Source organism: Vigna umbellata, chromosome 1 (assembly GCF_029865625.1).
Source record: "Vigna umbellata cultivar VRB3 chromosome 1, Vumbellata_1.0, whole genome shotgun sequence".
NCBI lineage: Eukaryota > Viridiplantae > Streptophyta > Magnoliopsida > Fabales > Fabaceae > Vigna > Vigna umbellata.
The window spans coordinates 71,025,176-71,048,664 of NC_142165.1; the positions used below are offsets into that span (position 1 = coordinate 71,025,176).

Below are 23,489 nucleotides of genomic sequence, written 5' to 3' on the forward strand. Positions count from 1 at the left end.
ACAGAGGGTTAAACTCGATAGAAACCCTAGAAATGGAAGGAAACCCACTATGAACCGATTAATCGGTTCAAAATGAAGATTGAACGGTGGAAAAGGTTTGGAACGAAACAAAAGTAATTTTAATCAGCTAAAATCAGAGAAAATGATGAAGGATGAAGAAACCCTAGACAAATGTGCAGATGATTTGGTGACAGTGGAAGAAAGATGAAGAAACTTGTGAATCTGATACTTACGGAGGAGAAGAGATGGATTTGCGATGAAGAATGGCTGGCGACGAGGAAACTCTCGAGTGGAAGAACGAGATGTGGTTCTGCGAGATGGAGAAACGAAAGAGAGAATGTGGTTGTGCGTGTCTGATGTGTGAGAAGAAAAACAAATGATGTGGAATGAGGGAGCGGACGCGTGGCTGAAGAAGGAATTGAAAAACGCTGACGCATGCGAGGTGGCAGCGAAGGAGAGGTAGTGTGGAGGAATGAGTAGCACCGTGAAGTTTAGAGAAATGGAAAAATGAGAGTGTGCTTGGAAGGTGGCTAGAGGGAGTCTTTGGACTCTCTAGCCTGACTTTCAAGAGAGAATTGTTTCTATTTTAGAAAACTCAATTCTCATTATTCTCAAAAAGGAACCCATCCTCCTTAAGAGCTAAACTATAAAAGATAAAATACAAAAGGAAGACTAAGTCAAGTAGGATTCCATCAAGGTGGCTTTAGAAGAGGGAAAGCAGTGGAAGCACCTCTACGAAGAAGCCAAAAGAGATAAACGAGAAGCCTTGAAGAGACTAAGAGAAGCGTAGGTGCAGGTAGAAAAAGCGGGGCATGAGATGAAAGAGATGACCATGTCGTTTGAGGCGGATATGAACCGGGAGCGTTGGAAGCTAGCAGAAGCAGAAGAAGAGCATCGAACTCTGATAAAAAACAAATGGAGGAATATATTGAGGAACAGGAGGAGCGATGAAGGTCGATAGAATTTGAAGAAAGGCATCAGGCCTTGATAAAGCAAATGAAAGAGCACATCGCAGAGCAAGAAATGGCTGTAAAGCACTGGAAGGAAAGCTTCGCTCAGTTGGCTGCTTTGGCAAATGGGGCAATTGAAGACATCCCCAGGATGGTGTCGAATGCTGAAGCTAGTACTCATTTTCGTAATTCACCAGCGGAAATAGAATTGTTTATTAATCATTGTAAATGGTTGGTGGGAGAGATGAAATCTTTCATTGCCCGGGCGCGGGATTGATGTACATCGGAATTATGTGTTTTGTTACTTAGACGATGTAATGGATCAAATTTTCTTGAAATGAAAGATAGGGGATGTTTGTTTGGTATCGGCTTGTGTTAATTTTCCATCAGTATTGTCATCGTTATTCTGTGATTTCCACTTATCATTAGCATGCATCATGTTTTCTTTTTGCATTTTTCATCCTTATCTAATTTAATTTAATAAAAAATTAATCATCAGTACAAGTGAGAGAACAACGGCAAGTTTTCCAAGACATCCGTACAGGACCAGAGCTAACTCGAAGGTCATGGAGAATTGGGAGCAGTCACACGAGTCTATTAAGGCTGATGTCAGCCAGTTGAAGGATCAAATGGCCCAGATTTTGGCGGCTCTCGAAGCCCTGAAGACTATGGGAGGGGCGACGTCTTCGCAAGTTGAGGGAAATGCTCAATATTACCCTCCGTTGTTCAATGCTGGGAGCCAATCTGTTTCGTTCCCAATGTATGGATTACCTCCAGGTTACACCCCACCTGTGGGAGAATACACAGAAGGGGAGCAGACTTCATTCTCTTTCCCTACCACTGCCAACGTACCGCCAATCAGTATTCAGGGACCTGTTTTAATGTCCGCACCTATGGTAAATGAAGGAATGCATGCAAACATGTCTGATGGAATACGAGTAACTCCGGTGCCACCTGTGATTACCGGAGAGGGCTTTTCTACAGGGGCTGCGCCGTATACTTTATTTCAGGGGGTAACTAGTAATGTCGATGGGGCAAAGGATAAACTTGAGAGCCTAGAGGCAAGATTGAGGGCTGTGGAGGGGTATGAAAGTTATGGATTTGGGGATGTTTCTAGATTGAGCTTGGTTCCTGGCGTCAAAATTCCACATAAGTTCAAGGCGCCAGATTTTGAGAAGTATAAGGGAAATACATGCCCTAAGAGCCATCTGACCATGTTTTGCAGAAAGATGGCTGCATATGCTTATGATGAGCAGTTGCTCATCCGTGTTTTTCAAGATAGTTTGGCTGGAGTGGCGTTAAACTGGTATACCCATTTGGAGCCGACTCGAATTCGTTGTTGGGCGGACTTGGCTGATGCTTTTGTGAAACAGTACATATACAATACACATGTCGCGCCAGATCGTTTACAGCTGCAAAACATGTCGAAGAAAGACAACGAAACTTTTAAGGAGTATGCTCAGCGGTGGAGGGAATTGGCTGCACAAGTTGAGCCACCTTTATATGATAGAGAAATGGTGGCAATGTTTGTAAATACGCTCCAACCACCATTTTATGAACATATGGTGGGAAATGTATCTTCAAATTTTGCCGATATCATCGTGATAGGCGAGCGAATAGAGATCGGGTTGAAAAATGGGAAGATTGCATATGGCTCGTCGGCGGTTGCAAATTCCAAAAAACCCAATTTCAACTCATGAAAAAGAAAGGAAGGAGATGTGCATGCAACCTCTGCAACCCCCGTGTGGAGAGGTCAAGCTCCCACCCATAACTATCGACCATACTAGGGTCAACATCCACATGCAGCTAACGCGTCATTTGGTCATCAAATTAGGCCTCAACAACAACCAGGGTACTATCAACCACAATACATTCCGATGAATAATTGGAGGGGAGGGGCAAACGTAGGTTCCAATATGAATGTGGGTCCAAATGCTTATCCAAGAAGGAACCAAGAAAGAAATTATGTTAACTTTACCCCAATTCCTACAACTTACACGGAATTATTGCCTCATCTTATCAAACAAGGTCTTGTTGTCGTTTGTCCCCTGAAGCCTTTGCAGCCTCCGTACCCAAGAGGTTATGATGCAGATGCAAAGTGTAGTTATCATGGAGGGGCCGCTGGTCATTCCACTGAGAGGTGTCTGGCTTTCAAGCATAAAGTGCAGACTCTAATTGATTCTGGGTGGTTAAAGTTCCAAGAGGATAAGCCTAGTGTCGAGGCCAATCCTTTATTAGGGCATGGAAGTGCTTCGACGGATGCTGTCGAAGTGAAAGAACATGAGCTGGTGAGAAATGTGAAAGAAGTCAGGAGCTCTAGGAGGTTTATTTTGGAGGCGTTGCTGAAAGTGGGTATCTTGAAGGGTGATTATGATGAGAGTATGGCATGCGCGCTCCACCCAGAGGCTGAGCACTCTATTGAGGAGTGTGTTGAGTTTGAAGAAATTCTGCAAGACCTGCTAGATCGTGGTCTGATGCAGGTATGCTACAAGAGGGAGGAGGGTGATGTATTTGCACAGACTGGTGATGAATCCAGTATGATTTTACCAAAACCATTAGTGATTCGTTTCACTAAGACTACTTCTATCCCACCAACTCAAGGGAGGTCGCCCGTTGTTATCCGTGTACCAGCTCCTTTTCCTTACAAGAACGAAAAAGCCGTCCCATGGAGATATGGGACGCATGCGTCAAGCGAAGAACAAAGCGTTGACCCTGCCGTCAAAAACATATCAGGGATAGGTGGAATGACTAGGAGTGGTCGAATTTTCACATCACTAGAGTTGGCACGAGAAAGAGTTAATGATAAGGAAGCAACGATGGCCGCGAAGACAAAAGAATTCTTAAAGGGGAAGGGTGCACAGACAGAGGAGATCCCCGACAAGGAAGAGAGGAGAGAAGTTTCTGAAGAGGAGGCTTGTGAATTTTTAAAATTCATACAACAAAGTGAATATAAGGTGGTGGAACAATTAAACCGTATGCCTGCTCGTATATCCTTGTTAGACTTGCTCATGCATTCGGCATCACATAGAAAGTTGCTAATGAAGATACTCAGTGAGGCTCACATGGAGCAAGGTATTTCGTTGAATAAATTCGAAGGTATTGTTGGCAATATTGTTGCTAATAATTATCTCACTTTTACGGATGATGAGATACCAGCTAAGGGAAGAGGGCATAACAAGGCTCTTCACGTCTCTGTGAAATGCCTGGATCATGTTATTGCGCGTGTTTTAGTGGACAATGGGTCCTCCTTGAATGTCATGCCGAAAGCAACTCTGGAAAAGCTACCTTGCGAAGGAATGCATATGAGGCCTAGTTCAATGATTGTGAGGGCGTTTGATGGTAGTAAACGAGAAGTGATGGGAGAGGTGGAATTACCAATGCAAGTTGGCCCATGTGTTTTTCAAATAACGTTCCAGGTTATGGATATCCTGCCAGCTTATAGTTGTCTGTTAAGGGCGCCCATGGATTCATTCGGCGGGAGTTGTGCCTTCTACACTACACCAGAAGTTGAAGTATGTGATGGGAGATAAGCTGGTGATAGTATCAGGAGAAGAGGATCTTCTTGTAAGTGGGCCATCATCCACGCGCTACATCGAGGCGGCTGAAGAAGCTCTCGAGACAGCCTTCCAATCGTTGGAGATTGTGGGAAATGCTTGTGTGGAACCGTTTCCAGTAAATCCTCGTCTATCATGTGCTTCTATTATGATGGCCAAGATTATGCTAAAAGAGGGCTATATATATGGGGAAGGTTTGGGCAAATATCGGCAGGGGCGAGCATTCCCTCTAGAAATCGTTGAAAACAAGAACAGATATGGCTTCGGGTACAAACCTACCCAGGAAGACAGGAAAAAGATGATTGAAGAAAGAAAAGAGCGCAGTCTGGCCCGTGCAGAAAGACGAGGGCCCAGAGAGAGCAAAATTCACATTGTTGACATCAAGGAAAGTTTCCGCAGTGCTGGGTGGATCAACACTGGCCAGATAGCAGCTGTGGAGGATGAAGAAAGGGCTCAAAGTTTGAGCTTTGTGTGGGCTTGCTCCCCTGATACTCAACTCGACAATTGGGAAACGCTGGATTTACCTGTGATGCATGTGAACAAAATGTAATAGTTTTAATTAAGATTATAGTTTCGATTGGGGCTTTAGAACTGAAGTTTTGCGGATTGATTCTTTTTACTTTTCACTCAGCGTGATAATAAAGTTGCATTTCATCATCATTTGGCATTTTTCTTTGTTTATCTTATTTATTTATACTTTTTCATAAATTTAAATGATGCAGATGTGACAATGATTGTTTTGAAAATAACGATATCAATGTTCCTAATTTTGAGCACCCTATCAATAATACGGAAGATGATTTTGAAGATGATGTGGAACCCTCTCCAGAATTGTTGAGATTAGTGGAACAAGAATCTAAGGAGATAAAACCCCATCAGGAGGAGATTGAAATACTCAACTTGGGAGAGAAGGATGAGATAAAGGAAGTGAAAATCGGTACTAGTATGAAAACGAAAGTGAGGGAAAGATTGCGTGCCCTGTTGAAGGAGTTTAAAGATGTATTCGCGTGGTCTTACAATGACATGCCGGGTCTAGATACCAATATTGTGCAGCATAAGCTCCCACTCAAGCCAGAATGCCCTCCGGTCAAGCAAAAACTAAGAAGAATGAAGCCGGAAATGTCACTAAAAATTAAAGAGGAGGTCCAAAAGCAATTTGACGCAGGATTTTTGGCTGTGGCAAGATACCCACAATGGGTAGCGAATGTGCCAGTGCCTAAGAAGGATGGGAAAGTTCGGATGTGTGTTGACTATCGTGATTTGAATCGTGCAAGTCCGAAGGATAATTTCCCGTTACCACACATCGATACTCTGGTTGATAATACGGCCAAATTTTCGTTATTTTCGTTCATGGATGGATTCTCGGGATATAATCAAATTAAAATGGCACCGGAAGATATGGAAAAACGACCTTTATCACGTTGTGGGGAACATTCTGTTATAAGGTGATGTCTTTCGGACTCAAGAATGCTGGGGCAACATACCAAAGGGCAATGGTGACACTCTTTCATGATATGATGCATAAGGAAATTGAAGTTTATGTGGATGACATGATTGCAAAGTCGGAATCAGAAGAGGAGCATATTTTCAATCTAAGGAAATTATTTGAGAGCTGAGAAAGTACAAACTCAGGTTAAATCCTGCCAAATGCACGTTTGGAGTAAAGTCTGGAAAATTGTTGGGCTTTATTGTCAGCCAAAGAGGGATAGAAGTTGATCCTGACAAAGTAAGAGCGATAACGGAAATGCCTGCGCCCAGAACAGAAAAGGAGGTTCGAGGTTTTTTGGGAAGATTGAACTACATTGCTAGGTTCATCTCCCAATTAATTGCTACTTGTGAACCAATGTTCAAGTTACTACGGAAAAATCAGGCCGTAGTCTGGAATGAAGACTGTCAAGTTGCTTTTGAAAGCTCAAACAATACCTGCAAGACCCTCCTGTATTGCGTCCACCTATGCCAGGAAGACCGCTCATCTCTTGTATTTGACCGTACTGGATAATTCAATGGGTTGTGTATTGGGTCAGCATGATGAAGACGGGAAAAGAGAGCATGTTATATATTACTTGAGCAAAAGATTCACAGATTGCGAACAACGATATTCGTCGTTAGAGCGAACTTGTTGTGCACTGGCGTGGGCTACTCATCGTCTAAGGCAATACATGTTGAGCCACTCTACTTGGTTGATATCCAAGATGGATCCTATCAAGTATATTTTTGAAAAGCCTGCTCTCACTGGAAGGATAGCTCGATGGCAGATGCTATTGTCAGAGTACGACATTGTATATGTTACTCAGAAATCTATCAAGGGTAGCGCTTTAGCGGAATATTTAGCCCATCAACCCATTAGTGATTATCAGCCGATGCAACCTGAATTTCCTGATGAAGATATCATGGCTTTATTTGCTGAGAACAAAGAGGACAAAGATGAAAAAGCCTGGACGGTATTATTCGATGGGGCCTCGAATGTAATGGGGCATGGAATAGGGGCAGTGCTTATCTCTCCTAAGAATCAACACATTCCAATGACGGCAAGGTTGTGTTTCAATTGCACGAATAATATCGCAGAATATGAAGCCTGTGCCATGGGTATTCGAGCAGTTATAGAGTCTAAAGCAAAAATTTTGGATGTATATGGAGATTCAGCTTTGGTCATCCATCAATTGAAGGGAGAATGGGAGACTAGGGATACTAAATTAATTCCATACCAAGCTTACATCAGGGGATTAATTGAATATTTCGATTCCATCACGTTTAATCATATACCGCGAGAAGATAATCAATTAGCAGACGCATTGGCTACCTTGTCATCGATGTTTGAAGTTGATCAAGATGCAGAATTGTCAATGATTGAAATGAAGAGTCATGCGAAGCCAGCGTATTGTCATTTCATCGAAGAGGAGGTAGATGGTAAACCTTGGTACTTTGATATCAAGCATTATCTTAGGACCCGAGAATATCCAGAGAAGGCATCAGAAAACGATAAAAGGGCGTTAAGGAGGTTGGTTGGCAGTTTCATTTTGAGTGGGGATATTCTATATAAGAGGAATCATGATATGGTTCTCCTTAGATGCGTAGATGCAAAAGAAGCCGAGCTGATACTAAAAGAAGTACACGAGGGTACATTTGGCACGCACATGAATGGGCACTCAATGGCCAGGAAGATACTGAGAGCGGGGTATTTTTGGTTGACTATGGAAAATGATTGTTGTACACATGTGAGAAAGTGTGAGAAATGCCAGGTATATGCAAGTAATATCAATGTTCCACCCACGACCTTGAACGTGTTGTCTGCACCATGGCCCTTTTCGATGTGGGGAATAGATGTCATCGGAGCTATAGAGCCAAAGGCGTCAAATGGACACCGGTTCATATTAGTTGCAATCGATTACTTCACCAAATGGGTTGAGGCCGCTTCTTATGCTAATGTGACTAGAAAGGTGGTGACCAAGTTCATAAAAAGGGAGTTGATTTGCAGATACGGGCTCCCTAACAGGATCATCACTGATAATGCCACTAACTTGAATAACCAGATGATGACAGAGTTATGTGAGGAGTTCAAAATTCATCATCTTAATTCTTCTCCTTATCGTCCAAAGATGAATGGGGCAGTAGAGGCTGCTAACAAAAATATCAAGAAGATTGTGCAGAAGATGGTGGTCACATATAAGGATTGGCATGAAATGCTTCCTTTTGCTTTACATGGTTATCGCACTTCGGTACGAACATCACTGGGGCAACGCCTTTCTCGCTTGTATATGGAATGGAGGCAATACTTCCGTTTGAAGTGGAAATTCCGTCCTTACGAGTTTTAATGGAAACCCAATTAGAAGAGGCAGAATGGGTTCAAGCTCGTTTCGACCAGCTCAATCTCATCGATGAAAAAAGACTAACAGCAGTATGCCATGGACAATTGTACCAAAGAAGAATGAAGAAGGCATTTGACAAAAAGGTACACCCAAGAGAATTTCATGAAGGTGAGCTGGTGTTGAAGAAGATTCTACCCATACAAAAGGATCATAGAGGCAAATGGACTCCAAATTATGAAGGGCCATTTGTAGTGAAGAAAGCATTTTCTGGTGGGGCACTAATTCTCACGAGAATGGACGGAGAGGAGTTACCATTGCCAGTTAATTCTGATGCAGTAAAAAAGTTTTACGCATGATGATTCCGTGATAGTGGTTGTTATTAAAGGGATGTTGATATTATCTTTAACGCTTATTGTACTCTGTGTTTTATTCACTAAATAAATTTCACGTGAGTTCATTCATATTTTGGTTGTTTGCATTCCATCTGAAATATTGCATGTCACGCTGAGCTGTTAAGTAGTTAAGGGGAAATGAAAACGAAAATAAGTAAACGCGTGTTGATAAAAGCATCACAGGTATATTAGGTTGGCAAGCTCGGTCCTGGAGGATGTCGAAAAGGAAAAACGAAAAAGAGGTAACAAAAAAGAAAGGTCACATGTTGAGTTTGTTGTTAATAAAGTTGTCAAGGACATAGTATTTTCGAAAAACAAAAGTTGTGAAAAATACCGTTGGTGCGTACTTCCCTAATTCAAGGTTTTGGGAGTAACCGGTGTTCTTTTCTTGATAAAGCATCTGCATTCACATTACTTGAACCCTAATTTTTTTCGTTTCCCGTAAGATGAAGGATTTCGCCATACGCCTAATATTGGGGCAGTTTTCATTATGTTACATATCACCAATAATCCGTTGATCAGGGAGATATAAAAAAAAAAAGAAAGAAAGAAGGAGAAAACAAAGGAAACAAAGCAAAAGAAAAATGAAAGGGATGTGTCAAACACTACATAGTTTTGTTTCAGGTTTAAATTCAAGAGAAAGTCAGACAAACAAGATTCAGAGTGACGTGTGGCCATTTTTCGTTATCCAATCGTCAAAAGTAGTTCATCCAATTGCACCCCTTTTGAGCCAAAATTCATAATTGTTTTCATCACCCTAGACAAGAATCATTAGCATATCGACGTCAACTTAAAAACATACATCATAAGCATCCAAAGTTGAGGAGGAAATCTCTAAAAGGAAGAAAGAAAAACAAAACAAAAATGAAAAGGAAAGTATCGTAAAGGACCACAGCAGGGGCAACAAAAAGAATGATCCAAAGGGAAAGAAAGAAAAAAAACAACAATAAAGGATGCCTGAAGTTCAAATCTCTAAAGACAGTTGACTGGACACCTTGCAAATGATTCTTGTTTAAAAACTTTAACCGTCAAACACTTATTTGGGCCTTCATTATCCTTTCTTTCAAAACCTTTTGACCTTTAACCACGGTACAAGCTAATAAAAGTCCACGCTGACTGAAAACTGTTTGTCCTAATCTTTCTCACGAATTTAACTTGGAAACTGAATGATGTGGTGAACGACGCATTCAGTTCAAAAAAAAAAAAAAAAAGGGGGTCTCCCTGTCAATCGAAGATCATCCAATTTGGGGGGAACCCTTCATACACAAATCTTTTCACTTTTCCAAAGCATACTTATTGTGCAAAATTGGGGCAATATGGGAGCCCAACATGTTAATAGCACTTTCCCCCAAATAAGGGACACGCATACGTTAATATTTGCTCACAGAAAATCATTATTCATCTGCTTTTCATAACCATTCTTCCACATCCTACAGGGTTCAAGTTAATTTGGATTGCAAAAAGCGATAAAAAGAATTTTAACTCAGGGTTACACTTTCTTCCTGCTCATCAAAGGGTTTTATACATATCAATGTTGTTTTTAAGGAATGCGTTTTGAACGTACATCATGTTTGTTGACAATATTAACAATGGATTCCAAGCATGGAACTTTCAAAAAAAAATAAAATAAAATAAAATAAAAAAAATAAAAAAAAAATAAAAATGATGATGATGAAAAGCGAGAGTAAAAGAAAAGAACAAAATGAAAGTCTCATGTGTCTATGCATTCATGCATCATCATGACATAACATCATCTCAGAGGAAGCAAGGAGAATTGTTTGCAAAATCTTCATGTTTAACTCGGCATTTATCAACTTTTCAAAGCTACAAATCAGGTTTTAGTTTTCTGTTATTGACCCTCTGCATGGTAATGGTCAGATTTAAATTTCTGTTCTGTGAGTTTGGCCCTCTGCGAGGCAATGGTCAAATCCAGGTTTTAATTTTCTATTATCGGCCCTCTGCATGGCAATGGTCAGATTTAAATTTCTGTTCTGTGAGTTTGGCCCTCTGCGAGGCAATGGTCAAATCCAGGTTTTAATTTTCTGTTATCGGCCCTCTGCATGGCAATGGTCGGATTTAAATTTCTGTTCTGTGAGTTTGGCCCTCTGCGAGGCAATGGTCAAATCCAGGTTTTAGTTTTCTGTTATCGGCCCTCTGCATGGCAATGGTCGGATTTAAATTTCTGTTCTGTGAGTTTGGCCCTCTGCAAGGCAATGGTCAAATCCAGGTTTTAATTTTCTGTTATCGGTCCTCTGCATGGCAATGGTCGAATTTAAATTTATGTTCTGCGAGTTTGGCCTTCTGCGAGGCAATGGTCAAATCCATGTTTTAGTTTTTTGTTACTGATACTCTACTTGACATTGGTCATTTGGCATTGTGACTTGAATCATTTTGTTCATTTTCTTTCATGATTGAAACCCGGACAAAATTAGTGTTTTTATCTTTACTTAGCTTCACTTAAATAATACGAAAAGATTAAATTTTTATATTATTTAGTAATATCTAAGTAAAGAGGGGCAGTTGTCAACACTCAATTTTGTCCGGGTTGAAAAAATGTGTTTTTATTGGTTTTTTTTTTATTTTATTTTACCTTTTTGTTTTATTCTATTTTTATGTATTTAGATTTTTGCTTTTAATTCAATTTCTATTTTTCTTATCTTCAATTTGTTTTAATAGAGTTAATTAATCAAAATAATTAAAAAATTGAAAAATAAAATTAAAACTGAAAATAATTAAAAAATAAAATAAAATTGAAAAAAAATAAAAAATAGAAAACGTGGAAAAGGGCACGTATGGGATGCGTGTCTGGGGTGAGGGGACAAGGTGGTTAAGGAGAATTTTTCCAAGATTTTTGGAAAGGGGGACAAGGTGGTTAGAAGGGAATATTTGCCAAGATTTTGAGAGGGGGGAGGTTGGATCAGAGAGAGGAAAAGAGGAAAAGGGGGGCACACGAGGGACGTTCATCTGGAGCGATCATCCAGTCACAGAAGGGTATCCACCATTGGCACCGGAAAAGAAAGACAAAGGCCAGAGGAGGAAGGAGAGGAAGTCACCGGATACTCGCAGCTAGCAGCAGCCTTAGAGCTCCGAGAGGTAAGCCTCTTGCTCCCCTGTGTGATCATGTATGTTTACTGTATAACTGCCTTTTATGTTTATGCCATTTTGCTTATGCTATGGTGAGTCTGCCACATTCCCCATTTTAGAATCTTATAGCATTCGTTTATCCTCTTCCTCTAAGCATCCATCTTCATCCTTTCTTGACACTGAACCTCCAACTCCTTTCATCCATATTCACCCACTGCCACAAGACATATTAACACCCACGGCCAGTACTAACACCTCACGGTCACCACCTATCTTCACTGACTACACCATTAACTAAAAAAATCAAAATCTGTCTTCATTGCTCTGGCAACAAACAACACCAAAACAGATTCAAATCACCAAATGAGAAAACCTAAACACAGAGATAAGAGAAATTGGTAGAATAATCATCTGCTACACCGGCAACGGTGGCTGGGAGTTCCGCCGACGTGAGTTAGGGTCGAGCAAAGGGGGGTGCCGGTGGCGGCGTTTCTATCCCAGGCGTAAAAGGGAGACCCGTGAGGATACCTGCGAGCAGCGAAGGCGTTTCTAACATTAGCGTTTGTCGCCGGTGATGTCTCTGGTCCAGCTATAGGGCGCGGCGGTGTGGCATCGGAGGCAGAGGTGGCCGCGAACGGAGTGTAGCATCGGTGTGTAACGCGGAGGAAGACCCTCCCTGAGAATCGCTGTTTTTTTGAAAAGAGAAAGGTAGAGACGGTGGCGTCGTGGCTGGTGGTGGTTCTGGTGGCGCGAGTTGCCGCCGGCGAGGCCAAGGCGTGTTCTGGTTGAGGTGACGGTGGCCGGTTATGGCAGAGGCGACGATGAGTTCGTGGTGCAGAGTAGAAGACCTTGGGTCTCTATAGAAGGCGCGAGCTGGAGAGTGAGGAATGGGGATGAACCTCCTGAACCCCTAGGAAATTCTAGGTTAGAAATCATTCCACTGGGCCAGGCCCAGAAATGAGCGCACGTTCGGGAACCTTAGGCCCTTTTGGAACGCTCGTTATTTAGTCTCGTATTCAAATGTCCGTTCGGACATTTTTTGGACGAACTATTTGTTAGCCATCTCTACAACGAACGTCTGTTCGTCATTTCCGATAACGAACGTTCGTCATTAGGCTACACTGTTTAAATGTTCGTTCATTAACGAACGTTTGTCCTTAAGATTGCATTTTTGAACGTCCATTCGTCATTTCAATAACGAACGTTCGTCCTTAAGCTTACATTTCTGAACGTCCGTCCGTCGTGTCAATGATGAGCGTTCGTCCTTGAGCTTTCCTGTCTACACGTTCGTTCGTTTTCAATAACGAACGTTCGTCATTTAAGCTTACATGTCTAAACGTCCGTCTGTCATAACGAACGTTCGTCATTAGGTTTCCCTGTCTAGACGTCCGTTCGTCATTTCAATAACGAACGTTCGTCCTTTAGCTTACATTTTTGAACGTCCGTTCGTCGTGTCAATAACGAACGTTCGTCCTTAAGCTTACATTTTTGAACGCCCGTTCGTCTTGTCAATAACGAACGTTCGTCCTTTAGCTTACATTTTTGAACGTCCGTTCGTCGTGTCAATAACGAACGTTCGTCCTTAAGCTTCCATTTTTGAACGTCCGTTCGTTATTTCAATAACGAACGTTCGTCATTAAGTCACTGTTTAAACGTCCGTTCAATAACGAGTGTTCGTCATTAGGCTTCCATTTATGAATGTCCATTCGTCATCTCCCCAATGAACGCTCGTCTCTCCGCCTCAATTTCTCAACGTCCGTTCGTCATGTCTTCAACGAACGTTCGTCATTTAGCTTCCTGACTAAACGTCCGTTAATCATCTCCCCAACGAACGCTCGTCTCTCAGCCTCAATTTCTCAATGTCATGTCTTCAATGAGCGTTCGTCATTCAGCCTTCGTTCCCAACGTCCGTTCGTTATCTCTCGACGAACGCTCGTCATTCATCTCACATTTTTAAACGTCCGTCCGTTATATCCCCCTATGAACGTTCGTTATTCTTAACGTCCGTTCAGCCATTTTCATTTCTTTTGTTTATTTATTTTATTTTTATTTTTATTTTTTATTTATTTATTTATCTTTTTCTCTTATCTTATTTTGTTCTATTTATTTATTTTAAACATCTACTTATCCTAAATATATATATTTAATAATACAATATTCATAGTTTAAATAAAAGAATTTACAAGATTATTTTTAAAGGTTTAAGCACACGTGTGACCGCTCGCGTCGTCCTTGTGCTAAAACCCTCTTCTTGTTCTTTCTTATAAAAATTATTACAAAAATATTTAAAGGTTTAAGCACACGTGTGACCGCTCGCGTCGTCCTTGTGCTAAAAACCTCTTCTTCTTCTTTCTTATAAAAATTATTACAAAAATATTTAAAGGTTTAAGCACACGTGTGACCGCTCGCGTCGTCCTTGTGCTAAAAACCTCTTCTTCTTCTTTCTTATAAAAATTATTACAAAAATATTTAAAGGTTTAAGCGCACGTGTGACCGCTTGCGTCGTCCTTGTGCTAAAAACCTCTTCTTCTTCTTTCTTATAAAAATTATTACAAAAATATTTAAAGGTTTAAGCGCACGTGTGACCGCTCGCGTCGTCCTTGTGCTAAAAACCTTTTTCTTCTTTTCTTCAATAAAATTTCAAAAATACGTTTAAAGGTTGAACACTCGTGTGATCGTCCGCATCGTCCTAGTGTTCAATACTTTTCTCTCTTATTTACGTAATATTAAACGAGGGTATGAGTGCTCGTGCGATCGTCCGCATCAGCCTAGCACTCAATACTCTCAAGTCTTCCTAAATAAGTAAATAACGGTATGAGTGCTCGTGTGATCGTCCGCATCGTCCTAGTGCTTAATATCGTTATTTCTCTTTTTAAAAAAAAATAATTAAACATATTTAAATATTGTTTTAAAGGTATGAGTACTCGTGCGACCGTTCGCGTTGGCCTAGTACTCATTACCTTCTTTTTCACGAAAATATTAAAAACATAAAATCTCCAAAAATTAAAAACATCTGCTTTTCCAAACAACAAACAATCTCTTAACTAGAACTACGTAACCCTGATTTCTCATTTTGAATGAAAATACGTAGGAGCAAGGTCAATCCTTGTCGGGCCCAAAAAACTAAAAAAATATGTTTTGTTTATTTAGAATTTTATTTTAGGGGATAATTAAACATTTTGAAAACCACATCATATTCGTGCATTTAGTTAAAGGTACTGCCTTAGGGCAGGCGTTGTGGGGTGCTAACACCTTCCCCACGCGTAACCGACTCCCGAACCCAATCTTTGGTTTTCGTGGACCGTGCTTTATCGTTTTGAGGTTTTTCCGTAGTTTTCCAAAATAAACTATGGTGGCGACTCCAAATCTCTTTTTAAAATCCGTTTCTTTTTGGATCCTCGTCCCGTCGCGATTCCGGTTGCGACATAGTCTAATAATGTAATCATGTTTTAGTTTATTCAATACTTCATTGATGTTTTGTTCACTTAAGGTTATTTAAAGGAGATGATTTGGGAAGAGTGATTGAATGGATTTGAGGGAATTTGAGGATAAATCTTTTGTTGTTTATTTGAGTAAACTTGGAGGTAATTGAGAGTGGATTTGGAAGTGAAGTTTGTGAGAGTGTAGAATTTGATTTATGAGACATATTTAAAAAATGTGTTTAATGGGTAGAAAGTAAAGATTACCAAAATGTCCCTAGTTATTAAAGTAATATAAAATGATTAATTGTTAATGTTATATTTAATTGTAAAAATGTTTATAAAGAGTAAAAAGTTAAAAATAATTATTAAAATTAATTTTTAAAATGTAAAAAAATTATAATTTAGTAAAATGAATTTAATTTTAAAAAATGTAGTATTTGTTTGTAATATAATATAGTACCAATTAGTATGATTTTATTTGTTATGGAAGTGAGATTGAATACTTTTGAAGAAAAAATAATTAAACGAAGTTAGAATATTACATGACATAAAAAAAGTGCGAACATAACAACATACAAATATATTTGTAATAGTTTATGATGAAGTTGCTTCAGTGAAGTATGTCAGCAATCTATTGAAACAATAATGTATTGGCATCCCTATTAGGCGTCTTGTATGGCATGGATGTGAAGATAGAAAGTCAAAGCACTGTCTGAATAAATTATCATCTTGAATGTTCATACTCCGTAATAAGTTATGAATTTCTTCTGAAGTTGGATTAGATGATTGAATCCTAGCCGTTAACAGGGAATTTCGACGCTCCATGGCCTGTATTTGTCGTTCAAGAATTGCACATAGTGTTGTTGTTTGAGTAATTTGCTTTTCCAATTCATCAATAATTCAAGAATCCATCTTATTTGCAGTTCATTTAGTTGACAATAAATAAAAGTATGAAAACTGATGTCAAACCAAGTACAATTCCAAAATAGGTAATGTAAGAAATCAAACACATAAGTCAATTTAAGCAAATAAGTCATGTAATACAGTCACAGAATAGTTAAGAACTTAATCATCTAAAAGGTGAAGAATTAAGTTAACATTCTGATTCAAGTGAGCAAATTCTCGGTTCATGTCGAGGGATAAGTTTGCCAAGTTATCTTTAATACGCTGAACCCGCACCTACATTTGTTCCATACCTTGCATTCTGTGTTGCAAGTCTTGTACCCCCTCCCACATTTGAGTCATCATATTAGGATTTGAAAGATGTGGAGGAGGTTGCACATGGTTGTCATGATGTTCTGGTTGCTCTCTGTCTTCATCATCACCGACGTCGTGTTGCCAAACACCATTGATTTTAACAATATTCAACATCTTCAAAGAATTAGTTGAAAAATGATGTTTGGTCGCAATCTGAGTGCTGGCATCGGCATCAACATGTACTCCACAATATTGCATGATTTGGGTGATAAGACACCATATGGTAGGGGTGTGTCACCGGCCTTGCATTTAAGCATATGTTGCATGATGTGATGAGGTCAATTGATAGCTATATTATTTTTAAACACCCATAACATAAAGATATCCTTGTGCGCAAAATTTCCAGATCGTGGAGTCAACATGTGCACAATAACATAATGTAGAAGTCTATCATTAATATTCAAAGAACCAACCGTTTTAACACGTTGACCCTGCATTTCTGGTCTAACCATAGAAGCTAATGCCATGTCCCAGTCATAGGGAAAGTCATCTAGGAGATTTGCATAACACAATTTTTGACCCTCATACTTCATATGAGCAACATTGAACCAATCAACAGGTTTTAATCTAATTCTTCTCTTGTTGACCCACTGAGAATATATCCATTTCCAGAAATCTTAAGATTTGAATAAAAAACTTTGATCAAATCCGGATAGAAGGGTCCCTGCAATGTCAGAAATTCTACACACGCGACAAACACATTTTGAGTTGGCCAATCTTTTCATCCATGAAATCTCGGAGCATCTATTCTTGGCACCCTTACACGAACATGAGTACCATCTATGGCCCCTAAACAATCCTAAAAATTGAATTAAGAAGTCATCATACAACTGAATAACATTATCATCCTTTGATAAAATTACATTTTCAATTATGATCAAATGACTACCTCAAAGTAAGGATAAAATCGATTGTTGTTCAAGACATATGGATGAACCCCATCTCCTGATGGTTGAGTTAAAAAGTCTGATTCTAGACTTAAAATAGCATCTAACACATTGTGAAAGTGTTTGCTAACCATCCCCCAGATTGATGGAAGAAAAATGCGACACTTCGATTCTTAACATTATGACCAATTATATGAAGAAATTGAGCTACTTATTCCTCCACTATGGAGCGAATGACGTCCTTAACTAACCTAGTTGTTCTTTGTCTCTCACAAATATTAATAGATGCCTCTGAACCCATCCGAATAATGTCGTGACATCGATTAATATGCACAAGGTAGGACATTAACTGCTCCCTGCGACGGTCTTTGTCGGGTACGAAATTGCTAACACTACTTGGATCACTCGAGCACATATTCAATATATTCAAGGCATGTCCAAGAATGCATAACATTTTTAATGCAGCCAATGAAGTGGTTATTTGTAATTGTCGATGTAGCATTGAGACTATATTAAAGTCTACACCAACCACATCATCATCTATATCTTCACCGTCCAAATAAGACAAATCTAATTCTTCTTCCATCCATATTTACTTAAACAAATATACACACTATAATTAAATTCATGCATTCATATATTCATTAAACATAGTTTATTCATATATTCATACATTCATATATCCTATATTCATATATTAAATAAACAAAATACATTGATACATTCATATATTCATTAAAAATAAAGCAAAAAAGATTACATAACACATTAAGGCATTCATATATTTATTACAAATAAACATTGTATAACACTTACCTATTGAAGACTTATGAAGATATGAAGTAAGAATAAGGCAAAATTTTGCATTGAACCTCCAACCAATGTAGTCACAGATTTTCCAAGATTCACTTCACTGATTCTCAAGTTTAGGTAGATGGTAATTTTCAATGTTTTTCAAATAATAGAGTAACACCAAACCTGTGAATATGAATATTAGATCATGCTTGAACAAATAATAAAATCATAACTTTATTAAATGATAATCTACCTTCAACAAAGTGGAAAGAAAGAAACAATCAAGTCCACACATCATTCCCAACGAGACCACACCAATTGGAGACTCAAGTCGCAACATAAGAGCACAAAAGATCAATACCAGAACATAATAAAGAGGCCCCTTAGCAATTCTCTGCAGGAAAAAATTAACATTTAATGGCTTGCCTAGACAAAATTTGAAATTTCTCAACAAGCCCATTAGATCATAAAACAAAAAACCAGTGACAAAAAAAGAAATTACCGTGGATCTCCTTCTCTGGTCAATGATTCGATGAGTCCCTGATAACGGTTGAATTTACCGTTATTTGTGATGATATTTTGATACTAAAATAACCCTTTTTGACTTTGAAGCTTGCTTAAACTCTTGTTTTAGTTGAATTTGGTAAATAAGTGAAGAGATGTTATACTTTATGAATTTGATCACTAATTCCCTCAATTTTGTCAGCCACACCATAGGACGCCTGGTTGCCCTCAACCAGGGCACTGAGGACTAATCTCTTTGCAGTCACACCTGGGCGCCCTTAGCTGGGGCTTGGAGCGCCAGCGACGTTGGCCCATGATCCAATGTTGATTTATTTAAAGGCTTCCACACTCTACGGTTCACATCTTTTGGCAGTTAAAGCAAGGAAACACAATTTTCGACCCTTTGGAGGGAGATTGGGCATGCGAGAGCTTTCCTTCTCACTTTCTAGGGTTTCCATTCATTCATTCTTCCATTGTAAGCCAAGGTTCTCCATGACATTGGAGAGCTAAATTCATTTGTTGTTGGGGATGATGTAACCTCTAAACTTTCATGTATTTGAATATGATTTAAACATTTTATTCTTCTTTTATTGAATGTTAGTGATTTTCTCTTATTCTTAATGCTTGTTATGTTTTGGTCACTCATGACTTGATGTTTGATTTATTTAAGTATTGGGAAATATCTTATGAATCATGATCTGGAGGATTTCACCCAAAGGAAATATTGCTTAGGGACAGGGACAGGACGTTTGGTTGTCTTAAGCTTCTTTTCTTAATGCGGAATTGATTGTTAGGGTTTTTAAGGGATTGTTGTTTAATAATCCAGACTAAGCTTTTTACACCGAGACATCGGGTTCTAAGCAATTTAGAAAGTGACATTAACATTCCAATGAAGAAGATGAATTCTAATATGCATGAAAGTGAAGTAGGTGAAATCTAACCCCAACAACATCATCATCTCATATTATCAACCTCATCCATTCATTCTTGTGTCAAACCTCAATTGATCAATTTCCATTCATATTTACTTTTGTTGCATTTACATTTAAACACCAACAAAATAGCTTTTAAGTCTTGATTAATTAAGGTATTACACAACTGTTAAGTAAGCACGAGTCTCTTGGAAAACGATACTTGGTCTTACCATTTTATATTACTTGATACGATTTGGTACACTTGTCAATGTGTTAACAGTCCCTCATCAGAAGCCAATGACAGACCATTCACCAAAAGCCTAAAGCAATTGAACAGAGGTACAAAAGCGGAAAAGTAATGAGCTTTAGGGGAGTTGTTATCCTAGCATTAAAATAAAAACATTCAAACAAAGCAGCATTACATACAGCTCATACCTTCCTCGTATGAAAGATAAAAAACCATGATCTTAAACACAAAAATGAGATACCTGAAAATAGGCCAAGAAACCACAAAAAGTAAGCCAGACAATATGTGGACCAATTTTATGCTCAGACCCTGTCCAACCAAGTTCCACAGAACCAAAGGTTCACATCATAGTCAAGTAAGCACCCAACTTCCACCAAACCAAACACACAAATCAGAAAACCAGACCCAAAACCCAAATTGAAGGCGCAAATAAATCTATTTTTGTGCTACCCTTTTCAAGCCTTCAGCGTAGGTTTCCTAATGCAGAGAAACAAGATAAAATCTTCAATCTTCAAGTAAAAAATTGCATCATCTTTGCTACCCGAAAAAGATGCATAAATAATCACAAACTATGTTCACCCACGCACGACCTTTGCAATCAACCTTCACGCTTGAAGTTCACCATGTTCACAACACCTCCAACAACTCCACTGAACACCTGCATCACAAACAAACGGTTAGGGGTTCTCATATTTGAACCACCTTCGCCATCCTGCACTCTTCTCTGCATCCTGTTGTGTGGGCATCCTCCACCATGACGGACACCTTCGTCGCTGCTTCAAGGACCATCACATGCTCGCTCCATCCTCCATCATCACGGACAACTTTGTCCACTGCTTCAACCACTATCGGATGTGCGCTGCATCAACCACCACCTTCGTCGCATGGGTACTGCAACGTCCACCTTCTTCAACCATCAACGCACTATCACGATTTGCAAGCATGAAGCAAATTCCTCCAAGGGAACCGAATACGCCGTCTGGAACCGGATCCATGCTGCAATGTCCCCAACACAAGCGCTCGTACCCGAATACAGGCGCTCCTACCCGAATACAGTTGGGGGAACTGAATACGCAGGGATGGGAACCGAATACGGTTTCCTATGTTTGTCTTCACACGCCTGTAACCGAATACGACATCTTGGAACCGAATAGGGTTTCACCTTCTTTATCTTCTCCAGCTTCGCAGACTCGTCTTCTTTATAAACCACTTTCTTCTTCATCTCCTCCAGCCATCAAGCTTATCTTCTTCATCTACCACCAATCCTGCAACATAAAAAATAACAAACACTTGCCTAAACAACTACAATCATACTAACCTGACCTTAGCTTTCTCTCTTCGTCCACACTCAACGCACCAAACAATACTTGCATAAACACACTTGCAGACAATGCTCCTTCATTCACTTGCACAAGTCAATGCTCTTTTGGCTCAATTAAGACAACAAGAACCATAGAAAAACCACATATTAATGGTTGTTCGATGGTCAAAAGCTATTCAAAGTTAATATAGTGTCTACTGTGACTAATGCATGCAGGAATCTTCAATGCCTGTGAAGGATGCTCATCAGAAAGGCTCCGAAATCTCTATGCAACTTTCACTTTCAGTGACTCGTGAGTGAACAATGTAGCCAACTTCTTTTCTTAATTTATAATGCTTGGAATCAATGTTTTATTACTTAGAATCGATTATATTAAAGTAACAAAATTGGAAGTGGAATTAGAAAAATGTAGAGGGGCACATCAGACTTTTAAACTGCAATCCCTCCAAATCTCGCCTTCTTAGTGGGTGATTGAAAAGTACTGAATCTCGCAATTCTCTTTCATTCCTTCCACGCATTTCTCTTCAAGTGAATACGACTTTCTCTTCTATTCTTCGCTCGCAATAATACGTGAATAGTGTTTCGCCCGAAGTGAACATAGTGTAAGGGAGAGACATCCATGACAAATGTTTGTGCTTTAAATCTCCTTTTAACAATTTTGATTAAAAAATATTGACATGCGAACGAAAAAAACATATATAGGATGATGAGAAACTCTTTCCTAACAACCAAGGGAAGAAAGACAAGAAAATGTATGCAAGTGCAAAAGAGAAAAAAAGAAAGAAAAAAAGGATAAAAATGGGTTTCTTTAAGAAAAACATAAAGAAGCTCCTCATGTCCATATGGGATGTTTAACTTAAACAAAAAAAAATCATATTTCCACTAGTGCAGAAAGGGCATTTAACGTCTGTTATTTTGGCCTTTTAACGTCAAATCTAGAACCGACGTCTTTGTGGGTGACGTTAATCAAACGTCGGACACAAAATAGGCCCAGCATCTATAAAGACATCGGTTATTGCATGACCCGACGTCTAAAGGGCTCCATAAACGTCGGTTACTACATGACCCCGACGTCTAAAGAGCTCCATGGATGCCGAACATTGATTATCCGACGTCTACTACAGCTTGTGTCTTTGGGTAGCGTAGTAGCACCTTCTTCCCTTTCCTAGTTTCATCATAGAAAAGGTTGCGTCTTTTGGATCCCTTATGCCATTTCAACCGAAAACCTAATATGGGTCCTTGCCTAGTTCCATTAAATCCGACAATGAAAACGAACGGTGACAATAGAACTAGGCAAGGACCGAAGTTCGATTTTGGGTTGAAACGCTATAAAACATCCAAAAGGCGCAAGCTTTTCTTACGAGGAAACTAGCAAAGGGATAATGCGGTACATCATTATCCAAAGACACGAGAAAAAATGCACCAAAACACAACAAAAACTCATTTTAATCGGTTCAAATGAAAGATAATCAACCAAAGACTAATATAACCAAAATAAAAGTACGTTTAAACAGTTCAAGAAAAGGCGAGAGAAGGAAGACGATGAAGTGCTCGTAACAACGGGTTTCATGTCTCATTTAACAGCAAACTAGACGTTGGCTCCCCAAGTGAACCGACGTCTATTCTAAACTAGACGTCAGGGCCCTCACTAATATGACGTCCAAAACAACTTTCATCAGGCCATTTAGACGTCGATTGGCGTGATCCGACGTCTGTACGGCGGAGAAAAATAAATTTTCATCTACCTGTTAGACATATACACGTCCGTTAAGAGGGTCACCGACGTCTATAATCGAATATAGATGTCGAGGTGGTGGGATCGGACGTCTCTAAGGCGGAAAAAAATGACTTTTCACCTACCTGTCAGGCATTAAGACGTCTGTTAGGAGGGGCCCCAACGTCTTATAGACGTCGGGGGCCCTCCTAACAGACGTCTTAATGCCCACTTATTTACGAAAATGCCACCGATCAATAATTTACGTTAATTATTTTGTTGTCCGACGTCTACGGGGTGATGTTAAAGCTCAATTCTACACTAGTGTTTATACCCCTCTGATAGATAATTCTTTTTCTTATATTCTAAACAACTTTTTTATTATATCTAAGAGTTTAAATAAAAGAATACTTAAAAAAAATTAAAATTAAAAGTTACTTGGTGAAAAAAATAACTTATAGTCTTTAGTGAAGAAAATTTATTATGAATATCCAAGAATAACTCTATGTAACTTGTATTATTTAAAATTGACAATAAAAAATAATTATGTGATCTCTATTTTAGTTAAATCCTTCAAACACTTATTGAAGGAAAATTAGATGTAGTTTAATTAAAGTAAATCTCTATAACATAATCATTATT

General features: G+C 39.2%; 1 protein-coding gene across 1 annotated transcript; it reads left to right on the forward strand.

Moving 5' to 3' along the window:
• The first annotated feature begins 1,516 nt into the window (after nucleotides 1-1,516).
• LOC148206197 (uncharacterized) lies at nucleotides 1,517-5,054 on the forward strand. The gene is made up of 4 exons (XM_088107194.1): nucleotides 1,517-1,696; nucleotides 3,146-4,001; nucleotides 4,182-4,394; nucleotides 4,492-5,054. The coding sequence occupies exons 1-4, from the start codon at nucleotides 1,517-1,519 to the stop codon at nucleotides 5,052-5,054; spliced, it is 1,812 nt and encodes a 603-aa protein (XP_087963320.1).
• The last annotated feature ends 18,435 nt before the right edge of the window (nucleotides 5,055-23,489 follow it).

Excerpts from the sequence above, each read along its gene's own strand:
- LOC148206197 (XM_088107194.1), top strand. The coding sequence starts at position 1,517 with ATGGAGAATTGGGAGCAGTCACACGAGTCTATTAAGGCTGATGTCAGC. Across the intron at positions 1,697-3,145 it reads TCAATGCTGGGAGCCAATCT|TTCCAAGAGGATAAGCCTAG; the intron begins GTTTCGTTCCCA and ends GGGTGGTTAAAG. Across the intron at positions 4,395-4,491 it reads TATCCTGCCAGCTTATAGTT|TATCAGGAGAAGAGGATCTT; the intron begins GTCTGTTAAGGG and ends AGCTGGTGATAG.